This window comes from Xenopus tropicalis, chromosome 2 (assembly GCF_000004195.4).
Source record: "Xenopus tropicalis strain Nigerian chromosome 2, UCB_Xtro_10.0, whole genome shotgun sequence".
Lineage (NCBI taxonomy): Eukaryota > Metazoa > Chordata > Amphibia > Anura > Pipidae > Xenopus > Xenopus tropicalis.
This window is the reverse complement of record NC_030678.2, coordinates 178,774,986-178,799,937: the sequence shown is the minus strand read 5'-3', so window position 1 is coordinate 178,799,937 and position 24,952 is coordinate 178,774,986. Positions and strand designations below refer to the sequence as shown.

Here is a 24,952-nt window from a genome sequence, read left to right as displayed (position 1 = left end):
CCAATGAAGCCCAGAGACAGGTGTATAGACAGGTAAGTCTATATTTGGGCACTGGGGTTCGCTCAGAGGGGTTGAACTTGATGGTTCTGAAGAAGCCACTTGGATGAGTGCTGAAACGTTTTCAAGAAAACTCAGAAAAGTCCAGTTGTTGATGGATGAATGAGAATCTTCGAAGACCTTCCCATCACATCTTCTACTTCTTCTCAAAGGACATATAAACCCTGCAGTTACCTGCCATGTTTATAAGTTAGGCACATCTGCCCCACCCAAACCATTTGTACTGGTTATACCCCCCCCCTCAGCTCCCAAGGACAATACCATTTTCCTAAAAACATTAGCGGCTTTTACCCGACGGCCATTTTCCCTCTCAAACATCTCCAGTGACATTTACATCTGCAGAGTTCATGCAATGCAAAATGCAGGCTTACACAGGCAGAACTTACTTTGCTTGGATTGAATGGTTGCTGAGCTCTGGACAGAAGTGTAGAGTTTCTATGGAAACCAGCAGTGCCATCTCTTCATTGGCTGCTAGACTTGGGGGTGTTTAGTGAGAACTGAGCATGCTCAGTAGCCAAGAGCCAAAGTCAATTCCTAAGGGAGGGGCCAAGTAGGTTAGAGGAGGAGGAGAAGGAATCCCAAGTGATTAAAGGGATGCTCAGCCTTACTATTAACCTCTGAACAACCGGAGTGGCGGGTATGGAAAGATTCCACCACATTATCTAATTCAGAAAACAAAGGGCAAACACTACAGTTTTACGATCGATAGAAGAAAGTTTTTATTTAAAATACTGCTGTAAAAGGCAAACGATTCAGTTGATCCCTCCTCCTATACAGATCCCAACGTCTTTACAAAAGGACTACGAGTGTGTGACCTAAAACAACTGCCCAAGAATTCCCATCATGCAATTCTATAATAAAGTGAACTGCGGAATCCTTATCTTTACTGCGTGGGGATCAGGAGTCAGTTCAGGAAACGCACCATCTGCTGCGCGGCGCCGGTCGGGTCTCTCCTCCCTCACGAGTATTCGGTCAGGAAATGGATGCGGATTCGGGGGCTTTCTGCAGCAGTAATAGTTTGGGTCTCAAAAGGAACTAATACTGCCCCCCCCCCACACTTCCTATCAAAATACGGACATCCGTGCTGCCCTCAGTTTGTCTCTGCGCCATGGCGACTGCACCGTGTGTGTATGTGAAAGTGCTAAGGCCCATAGTAGCCAGGGTGTCTGATTCTACTAGCCCCCCAGTCTCACCAGGAATGGCACTAGGACCCTTAACCTAGCGGCTACAAAGCTGGTGTGAGTTTGGGCAGTGGGTAAGTGCTTGGGTATCGGAGACCTGGCAACCAAGTTATAAGAGACATACCTCTGCTGATTGGGCAGTTACACGGCCTAGTTTGGGGGGGCTGCCCAGGGAGGTACATGAAAGCTGCCTGACCAATTTGTGATCAAACTGCCTCTCCTTACAGCCATGTAAATGTTGCCGACAGCTACATGTGTCTTTCCCTTGCTGTTCCCTTCACGGCTCACCCCGACTGTGTACCATGTACCCTGACAACGATGTGGCAGCTGTGAGTTCCCCTTCAGCCAAGGCTCAGAATCCCGCGTGTAGCAATGACAGCTTTGGACGGAAATTTCCCAATAACTAAATGTAGTGTATATGTACTGTTGCTTTTCTCATGTGAGATATTTGTGTTTACTTTCCCTTTACAGATGATGCCACACGGGGCTAATTTCCAGCCTGGGGAAAAAGGCAATCTGAATCTGCCCCTTCTGCTGGCATCAGTCTCCTACCCTACCTGCCCCCGGAACCATTGTGTCGGCCCAGCTACAAACACATAGGCCGACACTACGGGTCCTGGGCAAATAAGGTGGCTGATGCCAGCGGATGGGGCTTATTCTCAGCTTGTGTTTTTCCGCAGGCCGAGAATCTGCCCCTTCTGCTGGCATCAGTCTCCTACCCTACCTGCCCCCAGAACCATTGTGTCGGCCCAGCTACAAACTCATAGGCCGACACTATGGGTCCTGGGCAAATAAGGTGGCTGATGCCAGCAGATGGGGCTTATTCTCAGCTTGTGTTTTTCCGCATCAGCCCCATGTGGCATTGCCCTAGCTGCAGGGTTCTCCTGTTCTGATCCCGAACCCTGTGCTGCAGAACGGTGTCTTGGTGGTTCAAAGTTGCATTGCTGACTTTGGCAGATAGGCGCAATTCCGATATCCCACACGCAAAGAGATTGAATTCTCACAGTTTGCTCGTTTTTTAACTAAAAAATTTACAGAAAGATCTATATCTAAATCTACACGAACCCAGGTGCTTGGTAGTGTTGGCGCTAGAGGGTAAATTCAAGCTACCCCCCCTATATTACACATAGAACCCCCCCCAGGCAAAAGTACATCTATGTCTAGAACACAAGTACAAACATAATAACTCCCACAATGAATTTACACAGAAACATTATGCCCGACGGGGAACAGGTCCCTTCCTTCAGCCCCGGGACTGCCCGACGGGGAACAGGTCGCTTCATTCAGCCCCGGGACTGCCCGACGGGGAACAGGTCGCTTCATTCAGCCCCGGGACTGCCCGACGGGGAACAGGTCACTTCATTCAGCCCCGGGACTGCCCGACGGGGAACAGGTCGCTTCATTCAGCCCCGGGACTGCCCGACGGGGAACAGGTCGCTTCATTCAGCCCAGGGACTGCCCGACGGGGAACAGGTCGCTTCATTCAGCCCAGGGACTGCCCGACGGGGAACAGGTCGCTTCATTCAGCCCAGGGACTGCCCGACGGGGAACAGGTCGCTTCATTCAGCCCAGGGACTGCCCAACGGGGAACAGGTCGCTTCATTCAGCCCAGGGACTGCCCGACGGGGAACGGGTCGCTTCATTCAGCCCAGGGACTGCCCGACGGGGAACAGGCCGCTTCATTCAGCCCAGGGGCTGCCCGACGGGGAACAGGTCGCTTCATTCAGCCCAGGGACTGCCCGATGGGGAACAGGCCGCTTCATTCAGCCCAGGGACGCCCGACGGGGAACGGGTCGCTTCATTCAGCCCAGGGACTGCCCGATGGGGAATAGGTCGCTTCATTCAGCCCAGGGACTGCCCGACGGGGAACAGGTCGCTTCATTCAGCCCAGGGACTGCCCGATGGGGAATAGGTCGCTTCATTCAGCCCAGGGACTGCCCGACGGGGAACAGGTCGCTTCATTCAGCCCAGGGACTGCCCGACGGGGAACAGGTCGCTTCATTCAGCCCAGGGACTGCCCGACGGGGAACAGGTCGCTTCATTCAGCCCAGGGACTGCCTGACGGGAAACAGGTCGCTTCATTCAGCCCAGGGACTGCCTGACGGGAAACAGGTCGCTTCATTCAGCCCAGGGACTGCCCGACGGGGAACAAGAACAGGTCGCTTCATTCAGCCCAGGGGCTGCCCGACGGGGAACAGGTCGCTTCATTCAGTCCAGGGAGTGCCCGACAGGGAACAGGAACAGGTCGCTTCATTCAGCCCAAGGACTGCCCGACGGGGAACAGGTCGCTTCATTCAGCACAGGGGCTGCCCAACGGGGAACAGGTCGCTTCATTCAGCACAGGGGCTGCCCGACGGGGAACAGGTCGCTTCATTCAGCCCAGGGACTGCCTGACGGGAAACAGGTCGCTTCATTCAGCCCAGGGACTGCCTGACGGGAAACAGGTCGCTTCATTCAGCCCAGGGACTGCCCGACAGGGAACAGGAACAGGTCGCTTCATTCAGCCCAAGGACTGCCAGACGGGGAACAGGTCGCTTCATTCAGCACAGGGGCTGCCCAACGGGGAACAGGTCGCTTCATTCAGCCCAGGGGCTGCCTGACGGGGAACAGGTCGCTTCATTCAGTCCAGGGAGTGCCCGACAGGGAACATGTCGCTTCATTCAGCCCAGGGACTGCCCGACGGGGAACAGGTCGCTTCATTCAGCTCAGGGACTGCCCGACGGGGAACAGGTCGCTTCATTCAGCCCAAGGACTGCCGACGCCCGACGGGGAACAGGTCGCTTCATTCAGCCCAAGGACTGCCCGACGGGGAACAGGTCGCTTCATTCAGCCCAGGGGGTGACACTGTCACTAGAAGGATAAAAAATAAAAAGGACACCAAATCTAGGTAAAAGTCTTCATTAGATTTACTGTGTCGAGGAAGGGAATATTAAATGTCTTTGCTTCCAAGAATAAACTGTAGCCAAGAAAGTAATGTTTGTAGGAAAATCTTTCACCCTCCAATGGAAGAGCCACTGGTTCCGGCTGAAGACCATCAAGTGGGGTCCATTGGGAATCGGGCCGCACTTAGGTTATGATCTTCTTTCTTATAGCCTCCAGTTCTTGTTCCCGTTCCCTGAGCAGCTCTTTAAGCCGGCGGATTTTTTCCTCTCTAATGTTTTCATCAAAATCAACCGGAGACCCGACCGCAGCGCTGCCGTGGGCCGGATAGTACTGGGTCGGATGTGCCGACTCTGGGGTTGGCTGGGAGAAGACGCCAGAGGGACTTTCGTTGGAACTGGTTGGTTCTGGAAGACTAGGCGATGGCTCTGAGGTTTTCGTCGGGTTTGAGGCATTGGCTTTTAGTGGAAGGGTACTGGAAGGTACTGTTACGGGGGGCACGGGGGAGATACGTGGGGACGCTGCAGAGGGTGGGCGACTTGTTGTGCAGGAAAGCGAATCAGCACTGCTGCTCTGTACAGGGGCACAGGTCTGGCTCATAACCGATTCATCCGTGCTCTTTCTCCTCTTCGACTGATACGAGTGGTCTAAACATGCTGATTTCCTTTTCACTTGATGCTGTTCCACTTCAGCCTGATCCTATTGCACAATGATACAAAGACCTTTATATAACACAATGAACACACACACAAACATACTTCCCCAACATGAATATAGATATGAATCCCAGTAATACACACGGGAAGGAAGCAACGGGGCAGTAATTCCCAATGTTTGCTACAGAAACCCTACTATAGTTTATATAAATACCCCGCTGTGTAGCCCCGGGGGCAGCCATTCCTGCACCGGTACAGCTGGGGTGTTTGCTACAGAAACCCTACTATACTTTATATAAATACCCCGCTGTGTAGCCCCGGGGGCAGCCGTTCCTGCACCGGTACAGCTGGGGTGTTTGCTACAGAAACCCTACTATAGTTTATATAAATACCCCGCTGTGTAGCCCCGGGGGCAGCCATTCCTGCACTGGTACAGCTGGGGTGTTTGCTACAGAAACCCTACTATAGTTTATATAAATACCCCGCTGTGTAGCCCCGGGGGCAGCCATTCCTGCACCGGTACAGCTGGGGTGTTTGCTACAGAAACCCTACTATAGTTTATATAAATACCCCGCTGTGTAGCCCCGGGGGCAGCCGTTCCTGCACTGGTACAGCTGGGGTGTTTGCTACAGAAACCCTACTATAGTTTATATAAATACCCCGCTGTGTAGCCCCGGGGGCAGCCGTTCCTGCACTGGTACAGCTGGGGTGTTTGCTACAGAAACCCTACTATAGTTTATATAAATACCCCGCTGTGTAGCCCCGGGGGCAGCCGTTCCTGCACTGGTACAGCTGGGGTGTTTGCTACAGAAACCCTACTATAGTTTATATAAATACCCCGCTGTGTAGCCCCGGGGGCAGCCGTTCCTGCACTGGTACAGCTGGGGTGTTTGCTACAGAAACCCTACTATAGTTTATATAAATACCCCGCTGTGTAGCCCCGGGGGCAGCCATTCCTGCACTGGTACAGCTGGGGTGTTTGCTACAGAAACCCTACTATAGTTTATATAAATACCCCGCTGTGTAGCCCCGGGGGCAGCCGTTCCTGCACTGGTACAGCTGGGGTGTTTGCTACAGAAACCCTACTATAGTTTATATAAATACCCCGCTGTGTAGCCCCGGGGGCAGCCATTCCTGCACCGGTACAGCTGGGGTGTTTGCTACAGAAACCCTACTATAGTTTATATAAATACCCCGCTGTGTAGCCCCGGGGGCAGCCATTCCTGCACCGGTACAGCTGGGGTGTTTTGCTACAGAAACCCTACTATAGTTTATATAAATACCCCGCTGTGTAGCCCCGGGGGCAGCCATTCCTGCACTGGTACAGCTGGGGTGTTTGCTACAGAAACCCTACTATACTTTATATAAATACCCCGCTGTGTAGCCCCGGGGGCAGCCGTTCCTGCACCGGTACAGCTGGGGTGTTTGCTACAGTAACCCTACTATAGTTTATATAAATACCCCGCTGTGTAGCCCCGGGGGCAGCCATTCCTGCACCGGTACAGCTGGGGTGTTTGCTACAGAAACCCTACTATAGTTTATATAAATACCCTGCTGTGTAGCCCCGGGGGCAGCCATTCCTGCACCGGTACAGCTGGGGTGTTTGCTACAGAAACCCTACTATAGTTTATATAAATACCCCGCTGTGTAGCCCCGGGGGCAGCCATTCCTGCACTGGTACAGCTGGGGTGTTTGCTACAGAAACCCTACTATAGTTTATATAAATACCCCGCTGTGTAGCCCCGGGGGCAGCCGTTCCTGCACCGGTACAGCTGGGGTGTTTGCTACAGAAACCCTACTATAGTTTATATAAATACCCCGCTGTGTAGCCCCGGGGGCAGCCATTCCTGCACCGGTACAGCTGGGGTGTTTGCTACAGAAACCCTACTATAGTTTATATAAATACCCCGCTGTGTAGCCCCGGGGGCAGCCATTCAAGCTGGAAAAGGGGAGAAAATACCCTGATATATCATTATATTTGGTAAGGATTTAGGGAGAAAGGCTGGGGCAGGCATGGGCTGTATGTCCTTTGTAAGTAAATACAGTGAACGCAGTAGTAAAATGGAGGCTCTGATTAGACAATACCTACAGGGAGATCAAAACTGCGGGAAAAGATTTAAAGCCCAGGGTGGCTACAGGGAGGCAGTGCACTGAGGGGTACCCTCTGCTCAGCTGGGGGTGAAAGCAAAGAACTGAAACAGTTCCTAGGCCCCCCTAAACGCACTAATTAGGGCCCTTGTGCTGCTCTGAGTACTGAATGGTGATAGGTTTATCCACCCAATTGAGGGATACACAGTACACTTGAAACATTTCCTACATTTAACACCAAGGGGATTGTTTACATGATTAAAGGAGAAGGCATTTTGGCATGTTACTGCCAATAGATTCGCCACATTAGTGCCACCTAGAACCCTATATTTATTCTGCAGAAAGCTTTACCTGCCTGAGTAACAGCCCCCTCTGTTTGTTTAAGATAGCAGCTGCCATTTTAGTCTCATTTGGCCTCAGTAGCTTCCTGCTGCAGCTCAGATTACACAGAGATGGGAGGAGGAGCTAATACTGATGGGAGGGGGAGAAGTAGAAAGGAGGGGAGGTATGCCTTTCTTTCATAAACCATTCCCAATGTATTCCTACATGTTTCCTACTTCTAAAAAGCCTGCAGAGTTCCAGGGCCTCAACGACTAAAAAACGGACATTCAGTAGGGAGACAGGCTCTGTATTACTGGCCCCACCCATGGATTGAGAGAACCAATGAACTCTGGGTGGGTGGGGGTGTCTGAAAAACATTGTGTTATACACTGAAATGAGGTTCTGCCCTTTGAGATGTTCCACGTGCCCCACAGTGACCCAGCGCAGATCTCAGGCACATGTATCAAACGTCTGGCCCGTAGCAACTGCACAGGCAGGCCCCTTAGCAACTGCACAGGCAGGCCCCTTAGCAACTGCCTAATGCCAAAAGCTTCTCAGCGCCAGAGTCCTTGATATAAACATAATAAACGCCCCCAATCAAGCATATAAAAAGACTCAATAAATAGAGATGTGACTAGAAGCCATTAGTCCCATCGTAAATACAGCCGCATTGCCCCTTGGCTGGTTTCCTACTTGCCTTTGCCGAGGAATGAGCCCGGAGTAGCGGAAGCCTCCTTAGAATTACTTTTTCTTTTTTAATCAAACCAAACTTCCGCCTTAACGTTTTATCGCTGGTCGGAGCTCTCGGAGACAGAGTTTTCTCCCACTTCCCACCGGGCGTTGTCAGTCTCTGCACCTGTAATTATCATTTAATAAATAATCCTTAGCGATAGCCACCTGCGCATTAAATACATAGATATCTATCTAAAGAGAGGGGATAATAAGGCATTTTAGAAAAATATTCCTGCCACTGTAAATGGTGGTTTCTACTGGTAAGAACCCATCTTCAGTTGCATTAGATTAGAACACGGGTGGCCAATACGTCGATGGCGGTCCCCCAGTCGATCCCCCGTGGATTCCTGGTGGGCCGCGATCAAGCCGGGGATGCGGAAGTGCTCTGTGATAGTGTATACTTACGCACGCCGCACTTCCGTGTCGGTCCGGTCGATCATGTCTGGCCACCCCTGGATTAGAATTACAGAGGCCTCCCCAATACTCGAGGTTCTTTATTAAGCCATTTATTTTCTGGTTCTTGAGGACTTCTCAAGGACGACAATCATTTGGAGTATCACACTTTATCCAATGAAACTTTTAGATGGCAGTGGCTACCCAATAACCTGGGTGACCTCCCAACCCCTGCTGAAGGCACATCACTACCCATGATTCCTCTCCATTTCTCGCCTATATGGATATGGGCAGAGAGGGGGAGAGATAGGGTGCATATGTGATTATATTTCAAGTGGGTCTGCAGGAACTAGAAGTCCCTCCCCTAATAAATGTGCTTACTGAACTACAATTCCCAGTTTATTCTCCTGGATTGGCATCACGTGATCAGATCAAGGAAAGGTGGTGGGGAGCCCAGAGGTAGACCAGGGAAAGTGGGGTGCGAGGTTGTCTAATTACCTAGACGGTCTAGACCAGTGATCCCCAACCAGTGGCTCCGGGGCAACATGTTGCTCCCCAACCCCTTGGATGTTGCTCTCAGTGCCCCCAAACCAGGGAGTTATTTTTGAATTCCTGACTTGGGGGCAAGTTTTGGTTGAATAAAAACAAGATTTCCTACCAAATAAAGCCCCTGTAAGCTGATAGGGTGCATAGAGGCCCCTTATAGCCAATCACAGCCCTTATTTGGCTCCTCCATGAACTTTTATGGTGCTTGTGTTGCTCCCCAAGTCTTTTTATATTTGTGGCTCCCAAGTAGGAAAGGTTGGGGATCCCTGGCCTAGACAAAGCACTGAAGAGAGGCAGAAGAGACAGCAGAACAGCTTTAATACTGGCTGCTACTCCTGCACTTCAAATTCACAGGTATATGGCAGAGCAGCTCTTGCCTTAAAGGAAAACTGTACCCACAAACATTGTACATATCTATAACAATATATTGCACAAACAGCTCATATGTAAAGCCCTGCTTCATCTAAATAAACCATTTTCATATAAATATACTTTTTAGCAGTATGTGCTATTGGGTAATCCTAAATAGGAAACTGCCATTTTATGTACTAAGCCCCGCCCCCTGGGATCATAGCAGTAACAGTGCACACAAACAAGCCAAGGCACACATACATGCTAGGCCCCATCAGCCAATGAATGGGCAGAGTTTTTACTCCCACACTACTTCCTGTTACAGTTAGAGCTGCATCACTTCCTGTCAGCTGATCTCTGAGGGAACATCACAAAATGGCAGCTCAAGGGAAAGATGTAAAAGGGCAATATTTACTGATATATATATATTCCAGTTTGGCGAGATTCTTTAATAGGCCACTTATATAAGATATATAATATAAACTGTTGGTTACGTATTCATTCTGGCTAAAATGAAAAATTTTTCAACTTCCCTGTCACATGATTTGTAGGATTCAGATTCAATTCATCCAGGACCATGGATTTGGCTGAATCCGAATCCTGCCGAAAAAGGCAAAATCTTGGCCGAATCCTGGATTCGTTGCATCCCTACTAAAGAGGAATATTCTAAGACAAACATTAAATATTTACCTGTTTCATCTGTGCAATGGGAACAGGGTCCTCGGGTTCATCTTTCACAACGTTCATATTGATGGGAGTGGTTTCCAGTAGAGGCCTGAAGATGCTGCCTTGCTTTGGAGGAGTAGCAATGGTGGAGGCTTTTCCTGCAATGGAACCATTATTAATGGAGATCCCATTGGAGGCAGGCCGGTTCCCCGGCTGAGGATCAGGAGTAAAAGCCTGCTTAACGTTCGAGCTGCCGTTGCCAGAGTTCAGAGTGGCGTTTTCTACGGTAGAACTTATCTGCTGATTGCCATATGGCCCCGAAGCCTTATTTTTCGAAAGCACCACTTCCACCACCTTATTGGAGATATCTTTGATAGGGTCCGGACTTGACTTTTCTGGAGAAGCTTGACTGGACACCTCAGGTTTTTTAGCTTGGGGATCAAACACTTCTGACCCCCGTTTTGCCAGCAGATAAATTTTATTATTGTACATAACAAGTGCGTTGTCCTTAATATGAATTGCTTTCGCATTGGAGCCGGGGGGGCTGGTGGACATGGGCAGAACGTTGGCGAGGTTTGTTTGGCTATTCTGAGTCCCCGAAAGCAGCTTTAGAATCTTTGAAGCGGTGTCATTGGAGGATTTCACAGGAACAAGGCAGGCTGCGGACTCTTTATTCTGCTGCACAATCCATTTCATTGGGCCGTTTTGGGTTTCTCCGGATGACTGATAAGGTTTAGGAGCCGGTACCATAACGCCTACGGGCGCTGGAGGAGTTGTGTCGGACTTGGGCAACAGAGGGCTTGCTGGTTTTGCAGCCAGAGTCCGTACGGTGTTAACTGGAGAAACATATATAACAGAGGGGTTTCTATTGACATCTCCGCGGCTAGCTGCTGCGATGATCTTCTGCTGAATAGCGATCGGCAACGAAGAGGCCGGGACGGATTTAACTTCGGCATTAGCGGGGATTTGGAGGTGATGTCCTGAAGGCAACATGGGTGACTTTACAGTGACTGTCGTCGGCTGTGGATTCACCATGACAAAGGCCGGCGCCGTTTGCTGAGGGAGGCTCGGCGGAGCAGTCACATGGGGCTTCTCAAGGATCACCGTCGCGTTCTGAAGCGGAGACGTTTTCTGTTCGACGAGGACGGTTTTTGCGCTTTCCGGAAGGCTGTTTTTTGCCGTGATAATAAAGTTGCCGAAAGCAGGTTGCTGCAACACGGGCAAGGTTACTGGCGTGGGCAGGGCGGCGTTGGAAAGCACAGGAGGCAGAGAATAACACACATTCCCGGCTACCTTTTGTGTCGGTATACCGGAGATCACAGGCTGCTGAAATACTGGAATTAAATTGCTCGCTGGCTTCGACACCGGTATCAGTTTCAGAATATTTTGCCCGGGATGCCCGCCACTCTGAATGATGCGGTACACACAACCTGTAAGGCTGCAAAACATATGTCCATGGTCAGTAAAATAATAATGGAGGGTTGGTCTCACTCTCCCAAAACCTCACCCAAGAGGCCTTTATGCTCCACTATCCCCCGGGGAGAAAAACAATGGTCAGTCTGGCAGTTCCGTCTATAGAACTGCAAATATACAGTTTATCATATTCAGCAATTCCACCTGGGATACATTTATATTTCTTTTTATTAACAAAGTCACTAAGGGGACAAGAAATCCCAATATTATGCCAGGTTGTGGATTTTGAATCACAAATGATGCAAAAGAAATGCACTTTATTATTATTTCTAGCTATTGCTCTGTGATACAATCATTCTACCACTTTGGGGAGCAAATATTTCAAAAGTGAAAAGAAACAAACACTACAATGAAGGTCTAACCCATGGGGCTAACCACACTGAAAAAAAGGCGCTGGTAAGAAACAAATATGGCAGCTGGAGACATAATCCAATAGACTGGAGCCATTGGAATAACCAGTGCCCTTACTTGGGAAGTGCTACCCGAGCCAAGGCTGCACAGCCAATAAGCCAATGATACCAACAAGCCCTTAAAGGACTGAATCCACACTGCTAGGGGGAAGCAGGCTTGGGTATATATAGCACCACTAGGGGGCAGCAGGCTTGGGTAGGTATAGAACCGCTAGGGGGCAGCAGGCTTGGGTATATATAGCACCGCTAGGGGGCAGTAGGCTTGGGTATATATAGCACCGCTAGGGGGCAGTAGGCTTGGGTAGGTATAGCACCGCTAGGGGGCAGCAGGCTTGGGTAGGTATAACACCGCTAGGGGGCAGCAGGCTTGGGTATATATAGCACCGCTAGGGGGCAGCAGGCTTGGGTATATATAGAGCCGCTAGGGGGCAGCAGGCTTGGGTATATATAGCACCGCTAGGGGGCAGCAGGCTTGGGTATATATAGCACCGCTAGGGGGCAGCAGGCTTGGGTATATATAGCACCGCTAGGGGGCAGTAGGCTTGGGTATATATAGCACCGCTAGGGGGCAGTAGGCTTGGGTATATATAGCACCGCTAGGGGGCAGCAGGCTTGGGTATATATAGCACTGCTAGGGGGCAGCAGGCTTGGGTAGGTATAGCACCGCTAGGGGGCAGCAGGCTTGGGTATATACAGCACCGCTAGGGGGCAGCAGGCTTGGGTATATATAGCACCGCTAGGGGGCAGCAGGCTTGGGTATATATAGCACCGCTAGGGGGCAGTAGGCTTGGGTAGGTATAGCACCGCTAGGGGGCAGTAGGCTTGGGTAGGTATAGCACCGCTAGGGGGCAGTAGGCTTGGGTAGGTACAGCACCGCTAGGGGGCAGCAGGCTTGGGTATATATAGCACCGCTAGGGGGCAGTAGGCTTGGGTATATATAGCACCGCTAGGGGGCAGCAGGCTTGGGTATATATAGCACCGCTAGGGGGCAGTAGGCTTGGGTAGGTACAGCACCGCTAGGGGGCAGCAGGCTTGGGTATATATAGCACCGCTAGGGGGCAGTAGGCTTGGGTATATATAGCACCGCTAGGGGCAGCAGGCTTGGGTATATATAACACCGCTAGGGGGCAGCAGGCTTGGGTATATATAGCACCGCTAGGGGGCAGCAGGCTTGGGTATATATAGCACCGCTAGGGGGCAGTAGGCTTGGGTATATATAGCACCGCTAGGGGGCAGCAGGCTTGGGTATATATAGCACCGCTAGGGGGCAGTAGGCTTGGGTAGATATAGCACCGCTAGGGGGCAGTAGGCTTGGGTAGGTATAGCACCGCTAGGGGGCAGTAGGCTTGGGTATATATAACACCGCTAGGGGGCAGCAGGCTTGGGTATATATAGCACCGCTAGGGGGAAGCAGGCTTGGGTATATATAGCACCGCTAGGGGGCAGTAGGCTTGGGTATATATAGCACCGCTAGGGGGCAGCAGGCTTGGGTATATATAGCACCGCTAGGGGCAGTAGGCTTGGGTAGGTACAGCACCGCTAGGGGGCAGCAGGCTTGGGTATATATAGCACCGCTAGGGGGCAGTAGGCTTGGGTATATATAGCACCGCTAGGGGGCAGTAGGCTTGGGTAGGTATAACACCGCTAGGGGGCAGTAGGCTTGGGTATATACAGCACCGCTAGGGGGCAGCAGGCTTGGGTATATATAGCACCGCTAGGGGGCAGTAGGCTTGGGTATATATAGCACCGCTAGGGGGCAGTAGGCTTGGGTAGGTATAACACCGCTAGGGGGCAGCAGGCTTGGGTATATACAGCACCGCTAGGGGGCAGTAGGCTTGGGTAGGTATAACACCGCTAGGGGGCAGTAGGCTTGGGTAGGTATAACACCGCTAGGGGGCAGCAGGCTTGGGTATATATAGCACCGCTAGGGGGCAGCAGGCTTGGGTATTTATAGCACCGCTAGGGGGCAGCAGGCTTGGGTATATATAGCACCGCTAGGGGGCAGCAGGCTTGGGTATATATAGCACCGCTAGGGGGCAGCAGGCTTGGGTATATATAGCACCGCTAGGGGGCAGCAGGCTTGGGTATATACAGCACCGCTAGGGGGCAGCAGGCTTGGGTATATACAGCACCGCTAGGGGGCAGCAGGCTTGGGTATATACAGCACCGCTAGGGGGCAGCAGGCTTGGGTATATACAGCACCGCTAGGGGGCAGTAGGCTTGGGTAGGTATAACACCGCTAGGGGGCAGTAGGCTTGGGTAGGTATAACACCGCTAGGGGGCAGCAGGTTTGGGTATATATAGCACCGCTAGGGGGCAGCAGGCTTGGGTATTTATAGCACCGCTAGGGGGCAGCAGGCTTGGGTATATATAGCACCGCTAGGGGGCAGCAGGCTTGGGTATATACAGCACCGCTAGGGGGCAGCAGGCTTGGGTATATACAGCACCGCTAGGGGGCAGTAGGCTTGGGTATATACAGCACCGCTAGGGGCAGCAGGCTTGGGTATATACAGCACCGCTAGGGGGCAGCAGGCTTGGGTATATACAGCACCGCTAGGGGGCAGTAGGCTTGGGTATATATAGCACCGCTAGGGGGCAGTAGGCTTGGGTATATATAGCACCGCTAGGGGGCAGCAGGCTTGGGTATATACAGCACCGCTAGGGGGCAGTAGGCTTGGGTATATACAGCACCGCTAGGGGGCAGTAGGCTTGGGTATATACAGCACCGCTAGGGGCAGCAGGCTTGGGTATATATAGCACCGCTAGGGGGCAGTAGGCTTGGGTAGGTATAACACCGCTAGGGGCAGTAGGCTTGGGTAGGTATAACACCGCTAGGGGGCAGTAGGCTTGGGTATATACAGCACCGCTAGGGGGCAGCAGGCTTGGGTATATATAGCACCGCTAGGGGGCAGTAGGCTTGGGTATATATAGCACCGCTAGGGGGCAGTAGGCTTGGGTATATACAGCACCGCTAGGGGGCAGCAGGCTTGGGTATATATAGCACCGCTAGGGGGCAGCAGGCTTGGGTATATATAGCACCGCTAGGGGGCAGTAGGCTTGGGTAGGTATAGCACCGCTAGGGGGCAGCAGGCTTGGGTATATATAGCACCGCTAGGGGGCAGCAGGCTTGGGTATATATAGCACCGCTAGGGGGCAGCAGGCTTGGGTATATATAGCACCGCTAGGGGGCAGCAGGCTTGGGTATATATAGCACCGCTAGGGGGCAGCAGGCTTGGGTATATATAGCACCGCTAGGGGGCAGCAGGCTTGGGTATATATAGCACCGCTAGGGGGCAGCAGGCTTGGGTATATACAGCACCGCTAGGGGGCAGTAGGCTTGGGTATATACAGCACCGCTAGGGGGCAGTAGGCTTGGGTATATATAGCACCGCTAGGGGGCAGCAGGCTTGGGTATATATAGCACCGCTAGGGGGCAGCAGGCTTGGGTATATACAGCACCGCTAGGGGGCAGCAGGCTTGGGTATATATAGCACCGCTAGGGGGCAGCAGGCTTGGGTATATATAGCACCGCTAGGGGGCAGCAGGCTTGGGTATATATAGCACCGCTAGGGGCAGTAGGCTTGGGTATATACAGCACCGCTAGGGGGCAGCCAGGCTTGGGTATATATAGCACCGCTAGGGGGCAGTAGGCTTGGGTATATATAGCACCGCTAGGGGGCAGCAGGCTTGGGTATATATAGCATCGCTACTGGGCAGCAGGCTTGGGTATATATAGCACCGCTAGGGGGCAGTAGGCTTGGGTATATATAGCACCGCTAGGGGGCAGCAGGCTTGGGTATATATAGCACCGCTAGGGGGCAGCAGGCTTGGGTATATATAGCACCGCTAGGGGGCAGCAGGCTTGGGTATATATAGCACCGCTAGGGGCAGCAGGCTTGGGTATATATAGCACCGCTAGGGGGCAGCAGGCTTGGGTATATATAGCACCGCTAGGGGGGCAGTAGGCTTGGGTAGGTATAGCACCGCTAGGGGGGCTGGGTAGCACCAGGGGCTTGGGTATATATAGCACCGCTAGGGGGCAGCAGGCTTGGGTATATATAGCACCGCTAGGGGGCAGCAGGCTTGGGTATATATAGCACCGCTAGGGGGCAGTAGGCTTGGGTATATATAGCACCGCTAGGGGGCAGCAGGCTTGGGTATATATAGCACCGCTAGGGGGCAGCAGGCTTGGGTATATATAGCACCGATAGGGGGCAGCAGGCTTGGGTATATATAGCACCGCTAGGGGCAGCAGGCTTGGGTATATATAGCACCGCTAGGGGGCAGTAGGCTTGGGTATATATAGCACCGCTAGGGGGCAGTAGGCTTGGGTATATATAGCACCGCTAGGGGGCAGTAGGCTTGGGTATATATAGCACCGCTAGGGGCAGTAGGCTTGGGTATATATAGCACCGCTAGGGGGCAGTAGGCTTGGGTATATATAGCACCGCTAGGGGGCAGCAGGCTTGGGTATATATAGCACCGCTAGGGGCAGCAGGCTTGGGTATATATAGCACCGCTAGGGGGCAGCAGGCTTGGGTATATATAACACCGCTAGGGGGCAGCAGGCTTGGGTATATATAGCACCGCTAGGGGGCAGCAGGCTTGGGTATATATAGCACTGCTAGGGGGCAGTAGGCTTGGGTATATATAGCACCGCTAGGGGGCAGTAGGCTTGGGTATATACAGCACCGCTAGGGGGCAGCAGGCTTGGGTATATATAGCACCGCTAGGGGGCAGCAGGCTTGGGTATATATAGCACCGCTAGGGGGCAGTAGGCTTGGGTAGGTATAACACTGCTAGGGGGCAGCAGGCTTGGGTATATATAGCACCGCTAGGGGGCAGCAGGCTTGGGTATATATAGCACCGCTAGGGGGCAGTAGGCTTGGGTATATATAGCACCGCTAGGGGGCAGCAGGCTTGGGTATATATAGCACCGCTAGGGGGCAGTAGGCTTGGGTATATATAGCACCGCTAGGGGGCAGTAGGCTTGGGTAGGTATAACACCGCTAGGGGGCAGTAGGCTTGGGTATATACAGCACCGCTAGGGGGCAGCAGGCTTGGGTATATATAGCACCGCTAGGGGGCAGTAGGCTTGGGTATATATAGCACCGCTAGGGGGCAGTAGGCTTGGGTAGGTATAACACCGCTAGGGGGCAGCAGGCTTGGGTATATACAGCACCGCTAGGGGGCAGTAGGCTTGGGTAGGTATAACACCGCTAGGGGGCAGTAGGCTTGGGTAGGTATAACACCGCTAGGGGGCAGCAGGCTTGGGTATATATAGCACCGCTAGGGGGCAGCAGGCTTGGGTATTTATAGCACCGCTAGGGGGCAGCAGGCTTGGGTATATATAGCACCGCTAGGGGGCAGCAGGCTTGGGTATATATAGCACCGCTAGGGGGCAGTAGGCTTGGGTAGGTATAACACCGCTAGGGGGCAGTAGGCTTGGGTATATACAGCACCGCTAGGGGGCAGCAGGCTTGGGTATATATAGCACCGCTAGGGGGCAGTAGGCTTGGGTATATATAGCACCGCTAGGGGGCAGTAGGCTTGGGTAGGTATAACACCGCTAGGGGGCAGCAGGCTTGGGTATATACAGCACCGCTAGGGGGCAGTAGGCTTGGGTAGGTATAACACCGCTAGGGGGCAGTAGGCTTGGGTAGGTATAACACCGCTAGGGGGCAGCAGGCTTGGGTATATATAGCACCGCTAGGGGGCAGCAGGCTTGGGTATTTATAGCACCGCTAGGGGCAGCAGGCTTGGGTATATATAGCACCGCTAGGGGGCAGCAGGCTTGGGTATATATAGCACCGCTAGGGGGCAGCAGGCTTGGTATATATAGCACCGCTAGGGGGCAGCAGGCTTGGGTATATATAGCACCGCTAGGGGGCAGCAGGCTTGGGTATATATAGCACCGCTAGGGGGCAGTAGGCTTGGGTATATATAGCACCGCTAGGGGGCAGTAGGCTTGGGTATATATAGCACCGCTAGGGGGCAGTAGGCTTGGGTATATATAACACCGCTAGGGGGCAGTAGGCTTGGGTATATACAGCACCGCTAGGGGGCAGCAGGCTTGGGTATATACAGCACCGCTAGGGGGCAGCAGGCTTGGGTATATATAACACCGCTAGGGGGCAGTAGGCTTGGGTATATACAGCACCGCTAGGGGGCAGCAGGCTTGGGTATATATAGCACCGCTAGGGGGCAGCAGGCTTGGGTATATATAGCACCGCTAGGGGGCAGTAGGCTTGGGTAGGTATAACACCGCTAGGGGGCAGCAGGCTTGGGTATATACAGCACCGCTAGGGGGCAGTAGGCTTGGGTAGGTATAACACCGCTAGGGGGCAGTAGGCTTGGGTAGGTATAACACCGCTAGGGGGCAGCAGGCTTGGGTATATATAGCACCGCTAGGGGGCAGCAGGCTTGGGTATTTATAGCACCGCTAGGGGGCAGCAGGCTTGGGTATATATAGCACCGCTAGGGGCAGCAGGCTTGGGTATATATAGCACCGCTAGGGGCAGCAGGCTTGGGTATATATAGCACCGCTAGGGGGCAGCAGGCTTGGGTATATATAGCACCGCTAGGGGGCAGCAGGCTTGGGTATATATAGCACCGCTAGGGGCAGTAGGCTTGGGTATATATAGCACCGCTAGGGGGCAGTAGGCTTGGGTATATATAGCACCGCTAGGGGGCAGCAGGCTTGGGGTATATATAACACCGCTAGGGGGCAGTAGGCTTGGGTATATACAGCAGCGCTAGGGGGCAGCAGGCTTGGGTATATATAGCACCGCTAGGGGGCAGTAGGCTTGGGTAGGTATAACACCGCTAGGGGGCAGCAGGCTTGGGTATATACAGCACCGCTAGGGGGCAGTAGGCTTGGGTAGGTATAACACCGCTAGGGGGCAGTAGGCTTGGGTAGGTATAACACCGCTAGGGGGCAGCAGGCTTGGGTATATATAGCACCGCTAGGGGGCAGCAGGCTTGGGTATTTATAGCACCGCTAGGGGGCAGCAGGCTTGGGTATATATAGCACCGCTAGGGGCAGCAGGCTTGGGTATATATAGCACCGCTAGGGGGCAGTAGGCTTGGGTAGGTATAACACCGCTAGGGGGCAGTAGGCTTGGGTATATACAGCACCGCTAGGGGGCAGCAGGCTTGGGTATATATAGCACCGCTAGGGGGCAGTAGGCTTGGGTATATATAGCACCGCTAGGGGGCAGTAGGCTTGGGTAGGTATAACACCGCTAGGGGGCAGCAGGCTTGGGTATATACAGCACCGCTAGGGAGCAGTAGGCTTGGGTAGGTATAACACCGCTAGGGGGCAGTAGGCTTGGGTAGGTATAACACCGCTAGGGGGCAGCAGGCTTGGGTATATATAGCACCGCTAGGGGGCAGCAGGCTTGGGTATTTATAGCACCGCTAGGGGGCAGCAGGCTTGGGTATATATAGCACCGCTAGGGGGCAGCAGGCTTGGGTATATATAGCACCGCTAGGGGGCAGCAGGCTTGGGTATATATAGCACCGCTAGGGGGCAGCAGGCTTGGGTATATATAGCACCGCTAGGGGGCAGTAGGCTTGGGTATATATAGCACCGCTAGGGGCAGTAGGCTTGGGTATATATAGCACCGCTAGGGGGCAGTAGGCTTGGGTATATATAACACCGCTAGGGGGCAGTAGGCTTGGGTATATACAGCACCGCTAGGGGGCAGCAGGCTGGGTATATACAGCACCGCTAGGGGGCAGCAGGCTTGGGTATATATAACACCGCTAGGGGGCAGTAGGCTTGGGTATATACAGCACCGCTAGGGGGCAGCAGGCTTGGGTATATACAGCACCGCTAGGGGGCAGTAGGCTTGGGTATATATAGCACCGCTAGGGGCAGTAGGCTTGGGTAGGTATAACACCGCTAGGGGGCAGCAGGCTTGGGTATATACAGCACCGCTAGGGGCAGTAGGCTTGGGTAGGTATAACACCGCTAGGGGCAGTAGGCTTGGGTAGGTATAACACCGCTAGGGGGCAGCAGGCTTGGGTATATATAGCACCGCTAGGGGGCAGCAGGCTTGGGTATTTATAGCACCGCTAGGGGGCAGCAGGCTTGGGTATATATAGCACCGCTAGGGGGCAGCAGGCTTGGGTATATATAGCACCGCTAGGGGGCAGCAGGCTTGGGTATATATAGCACCGCTAGGGGGCAGCAGGCTTGGGTATATATAGCACCGCTAGGGGGCAGCAGGCTTGGGTATATATAGCACCGCTAGGGGGCAGTAGGCTTGGGTATATATAGCACCGCTAGGGGGCAGTAGGCTTGGGTATATATAGCACCGCTAGGGGGCAGCAGGCTTGGGTATATATAACACCGCTAGGGGGCAGTAGGCTTGGGTATATACAGCACCGCTAGGGGGCAGCAGGCTTGGGTATATATAGCACCGCTAGGGGGCAGCAGGCTTGGGTATATATAGCACCGCTAGGGGGCAGTAGGCTTGGGTAGGTATAACACCGCTAGGGGGCAGCAGGCTTGGGTATATACAGCACCGCTAGGGGGCAGTAGGCTTGGGTAGGTATAACACCGCTAGGGGGCAGTAGGCTTGGGTAGGTATAACACCGCTAGGGGGCAGCAGGCTTGGGTATATATAGCACCGCTAGGGGCAGCAGGCTTGGGTATTTATAGCACCGCTAGGGGGCAGCAGGCTTGGGTATATATAGCACCGCTAGGGGGCAGCAGGCTTGGGTATATATAGCACCGCTAGGGGGCAGCAGGCTTGGGTATATATAGCACCGCTAGGGGGCAGCAGGCTTGGGTATATATAGCACCGCTAGGGGGCAGCAGGCTTGGGTATATATAGCACCGCTAGGGGGCAGCAGGCTTGGGTATATATAGCACCGCTAGGGGGCAGCAGGCTTGGGTATATATAGCACCGCTAGGGGCAGCAGGCTTGGGTATATATAGCACCGCTAGGGGGCAGTAGGCTTGGGTATATATAGCACCGCTAGGGGGCAGTAGGCTTGGGTATATATAGCACCGCTAGGGGGCAGCAGGCTTGGGTATATATAACACCGCTAGGGGGCAGTAGGCTTGGGTATATACAGCACCGCTAGGGGCAGCAGGCTTGGGTATATATAGCACCGCTAGGGGCAGTAGGCTTGGGTAGGTATAACACCGCTAGGGGGCAGCAGGCTTGGGTATATACAGCACCGCTAGGGGGCAGTAGGCTTGGGTAGGTATAACACCGCTAGGGGGCAGTAGGCTTGGGTAGGTATAACACCGCTAGGGGGCAGCAGGCTTGGGTATATATAGCACCGCTAGGGGGCAGCAGGCTTGGGTATTTATAGCACCGCTAGGGGGCAGCAGGCTTGGGTATATATAGCACCGCTAGGGGGCAGCAGGCTTGGGTATATATAGCACCGCTAGGGGGCAGTAGGCTTGGGTAGGTATAACACCGCTAGGGGGCAGTAGGCTTGGGTATATACAGCACCGCTAGGGGGCAGCAGGCTTGGGTATATATAGCACCGCTAGGGGGCAGTAGGCTTGGGTATATATAGCACCGCTAGGGGGCAGTAGGCTTGGGTAGGTATAACACCGCTAGGGGGCAGCAGGCTTGGGTATATACAGCACCGCTAGGGGGCAGTAGGCTTGGGTAGGTATAACACCGCTAGGGGGCAGTAGGCTTGGGTAGGTATAACACCGCTAGGGGCAGCAGGCTTGGGTATATATAGCACCGCTAGGGGGCAGCAGGCTTGGGTATTTATAGCACCGCTAGGGGGCAGCAGGCTTGGGTATATATAGCACCGCTAGGGGGCAGCAGGCTTGGGTATATATAGCACCGCTAGGGGGCAGCAGGCTTGGGTATATATAGCACCGCTAGGGGGCAGCAGGCTTGGGTATATATAGCACCGCTAGGGGGCAGCAGGCTTGGGTATATATAGCACCGCTAGGGGGCAGTAGGCTTGGGTATATATAGCACCGCTAGGGGGCAGTAGGCTTGGGTATATATAGCACCGCTAGGGGGCAGTAGGCTTGGGTATATATAACACCGCTAGGGGGCAGTAGGCTTGGGTATATACAGCACCGCTAGGGGGCAGCAGGCTTGGGTATATACAGCACCGCTAGGGGGCAGCAGGCTTGGGTATATATAACACCGCTAGGGGGCAGTAGGCTTGGGTATATACAGCACCGCTAGGGGGCAGCAGGCTTGGGTATATACAGCACCGCTAGGGGGCAGTAGGCTTGGGTATATATAGCACCGCTAGGGGGCAGTAGGCTTGGGTAGGTATAACACCGCTAGGGGGCAGCAGGCTTGGGTATATACAGCACCGCTAGGGGGCAGTAGGCTTGGGTAGGTATAACACCGCTAGGGGGCAGTAGGCTTGGGTAGGTATAACACCGCTAGGGGGCAGCAGGCTTGGGTATATATAGCACCGCTAGGGGCAGCAGGCTTGGGTATTTATAGCACCGCTAGGGGGCAGCAGGCTTGGGTATATATAGCACCGCTAGGGGGCAGCAGGCTTGGGTATATATAGCACCGCTAGGGGGCAGCAGGCTTGGGTATATATAGCACCGCTAGGGGGCAGCAGGCTTGGGTATATATAGCACCGCTAGGGGGCAGCAGGCTTGGGTATATATAGCACCGCTAGGGGGCAGTAGGCTTGGGTATATATAGCACCGCTAGGGGGCAGTAGGCTTGGGTATATATAGCACCGCTAGGGGGCAGCAGGCTTGGGTATATATAACACCGCTAGGGGGCAGTAGGCTTGGGTATATATAGCACCGCTAGGGGGCAGCAGGCTTGGGTATATATAGCACCGCTAGGGGGCAGCAGGCTTGGGTATATATAGCACCGCTAGGGGGCAGTAGGCTTGGGTATATACAGCACCGCTAGGGGGCAGCAGGCTTGGGTATATATAGCACCGCTAGGGGGCAGTAGGCTTGGGTAGGTATAACACCGCTAGGGGGCAGCAGGCTTGGGTATATACAGCACCGCTAGGGGGCAGTAGGCTTGGGTAGGTATAACACCGCTAGGGGGCAGTAGGCTTGGGTAGGTATAACACCGCTAGGGGGCAGCAGGCTTGGGTATATACAGCACCGCTAGGGGGCAGCAGGCTTGGGTATATATAGCACCGCTAGGGGGCAGCAGGCTTGGGTATATATAGCACCGCTAGGGGGCAGTAGGCTTGGGTATATATAACACCGCTAGGGGGCAGTAGGCTTGGGTATATATAGCACCGCTAGGGGGCAGCAGGCTTGGGTATATATAGCACCGCTAGGGGGCAGTAGGCTTGGGTAGGTATAACACCGCTAGGGGGCAGCAGGCTTGGGTATTTATAGCACCGCTAGGGGGCAGCAGGCTTGGGTATATATAGCACCGCTAGGGGGCAGTAGGCTTGGGTATATATAGCACCGCTAGGGGGCAGTAGGCTTGGGTATATATAGCACCGCTAGGGGGCAGCAGGCTTGGGTATATATAGCACCGCTAGGGGGCAGCAGGCTTGGGTATATATAGCACCGCTAGGGGGCAGCAGGCTTGGGTATATATAGCACCGCTAGGGGGCAGCAGGCTTGGGTATATATAACACCGCTAGGGGCAGCAGGCTTGGGTATATATAGCACCGCTAGGGGGCAGCAGGCTTGGGTATATATAGCACCGCTAGGGGGCAGCAGGCTTGGGTATATATAGCACCGCTAGGGGGCAGTAGGCTTGGGTATATATAGCACCGCTAGGGGGCAGTAGGCTTGGGTATATATAGCACCGCTAGGGGGCAGCAGGCTTGGGTATATACAGCACCGCTAGGGGCACTTACCTCTGGGTGGGGGCGGTTTTCTCCTGGGAGTTCACCCCCAGCTGCTGGAACTGAGACATGGGTGGGCCCGGATTATTGAAGCCGCAGTACGGCGCCCAAATGGGGGAAATATAAAGCAATAATTCCCCAAACTGACATTCCCCGCGATACACACAGCGCCCCCTGTCGGGCTGACACCGCCCCTCCCCTGACAAACAGTAACACTGCGCCCCCTGATGGAGCCCCGGATTCCCGCCCTTTCCGCTCAGGGCTCAGTCACACACTCTCCGGTTCCGCACACACAGGGCCCCTCACTCTCTCCGCGCCGCACTGCTCCCGCCGAGCCCGCCACCCACAGCCCCAACCTACTGGCACCGTACGGAACACTTACTGCTCTCCCGGCTCAGCCTACCGGAAGCCACTCCTTCCTCGCCCGGACTCATTGGCTCTTTGCATTGGCTCTGCGCGTCACGTCCAATAGCGCCTCTGCTTCCTGTGCCACTTCCGGCAACGCGATTTCCGGCCAGTCTAGAAAAAAATCCCAGTTCCGGTTTGCTGAGCGGAAGCTTTTGTTTTCTCAGAGGAAGTGTATGGTTCTGAGTCGCCGCTTAGCGGGGTGTTAGGGCCGCAGTGTTAGAGGCAGAGAGGGCTCAGAACTGAGGCTGAATGTATCTTTATTGCGCTTGGTCTGAGCGATTTAGCGCCACTTGGCTCCCATGTAGGGAGGAGTCAGCCATTGTGCTGCTGTGTGTATACATAGGGACACTTTCACTTATATTACTGACTGTATATAGTCACAGTGACACAGTGTTGCTTGTTAATGTGCATACTACATACCTCCCAACGTTTTGAAAATGGAAAGAGGGACAAAAGGAAATGCAGCAACATTTGTTGACCACGCCCATTTTTGTGACCACACCCCCTAAGTACCTCTCCCATGTGACTACATTTGGCAGGTTAAAGTTTGAACACATTTCTGGGGGTTTTATGTGTTATTACAGTTTTGTTCAAAAGTCTCAGTTCCCCCAAGAGACCCGTTTAGCTTATTAGTTACACTTGTATCTCAGTGCAGGTGAAGCTCGTTAACTTTCTGGGCTCTCTGCCAAAAGCTACTTATTTAATTAAATATGGAAAACACTGTATCTCAGTGCAGGTGAAGCTCGTTAACTTTCTGGGCTCTCTGCCAAAAGCTACTTATTTAATTAAATATGGAAAACACTGTATCTAAGTGCAGGTGAAGCTCGTTAAGATTTCTGGGCTCTGCCAAAAGCTACTTATTTAATTAAATATGGAAAACACTGTATGTAAGTGCAGGTGAAGCTTGTTAAGATATCTGGGCTCTCTGCCAAAAACTTATTTAATGAAATGTTAGAAACACTGTACCTAAGTGCAGGTGAAGCTTGTTACCTTTCTGGGCTCTCTG

General features: G+C 53.2%; 1 protein-coding gene across 1 annotated transcript; it reads right to left on the bottom strand.

The window, feature by feature from the left end:
- Positions 1-751: 751 nt before the first annotated feature.
- Positions 752-23,903, bottom strand: lrif1 (ligand dependent nuclear receptor interacting factor 1). The gene is made up of 4 exons (XM_002941189.5): positions 23,551-23,903; positions 9,896-11,309; positions 7,881-8,039; positions 752-4,817 (listed from the first exon to the last, which is right to left on the bottom strand). The coding sequence occupies exons 1-4, from the start codon at positions 23,607-23,609 to the stop codon at positions 4,305-4,307; spliced, it is 2,145 nt and encodes a 714-aa protein (XP_002941235.2). The 5' UTR covers positions 23,610-23,903; the 3' UTR covers positions 752-4,304.
- Positions 23,904-24,952: the final 1,049 nt, after the last annotated feature.

Coding starts and splice junctions, on each gene's coding strand:
- lrif1 (XM_002941189.5), bottom strand. CDS start 23,609: ATGTCTCAGTTCCAGCAGCTGGGGGTGAACTCCCAGGAGAAAACCGCC. Junction 11,310..23,550: donor AAAACCGCCCCCACCCAGAG/GTAAGTGCCCCT, acceptor TATGTTTTGCAG/CCTTACAGGTTGTGTGTACC. Junction 4,818..7,880: donor GGGCTCATTCCTCGGCAAAG/GCAAGTAGGAAA, acceptor ATTGTGCAATAG/GATCAGGCTGAAGTGGAACA.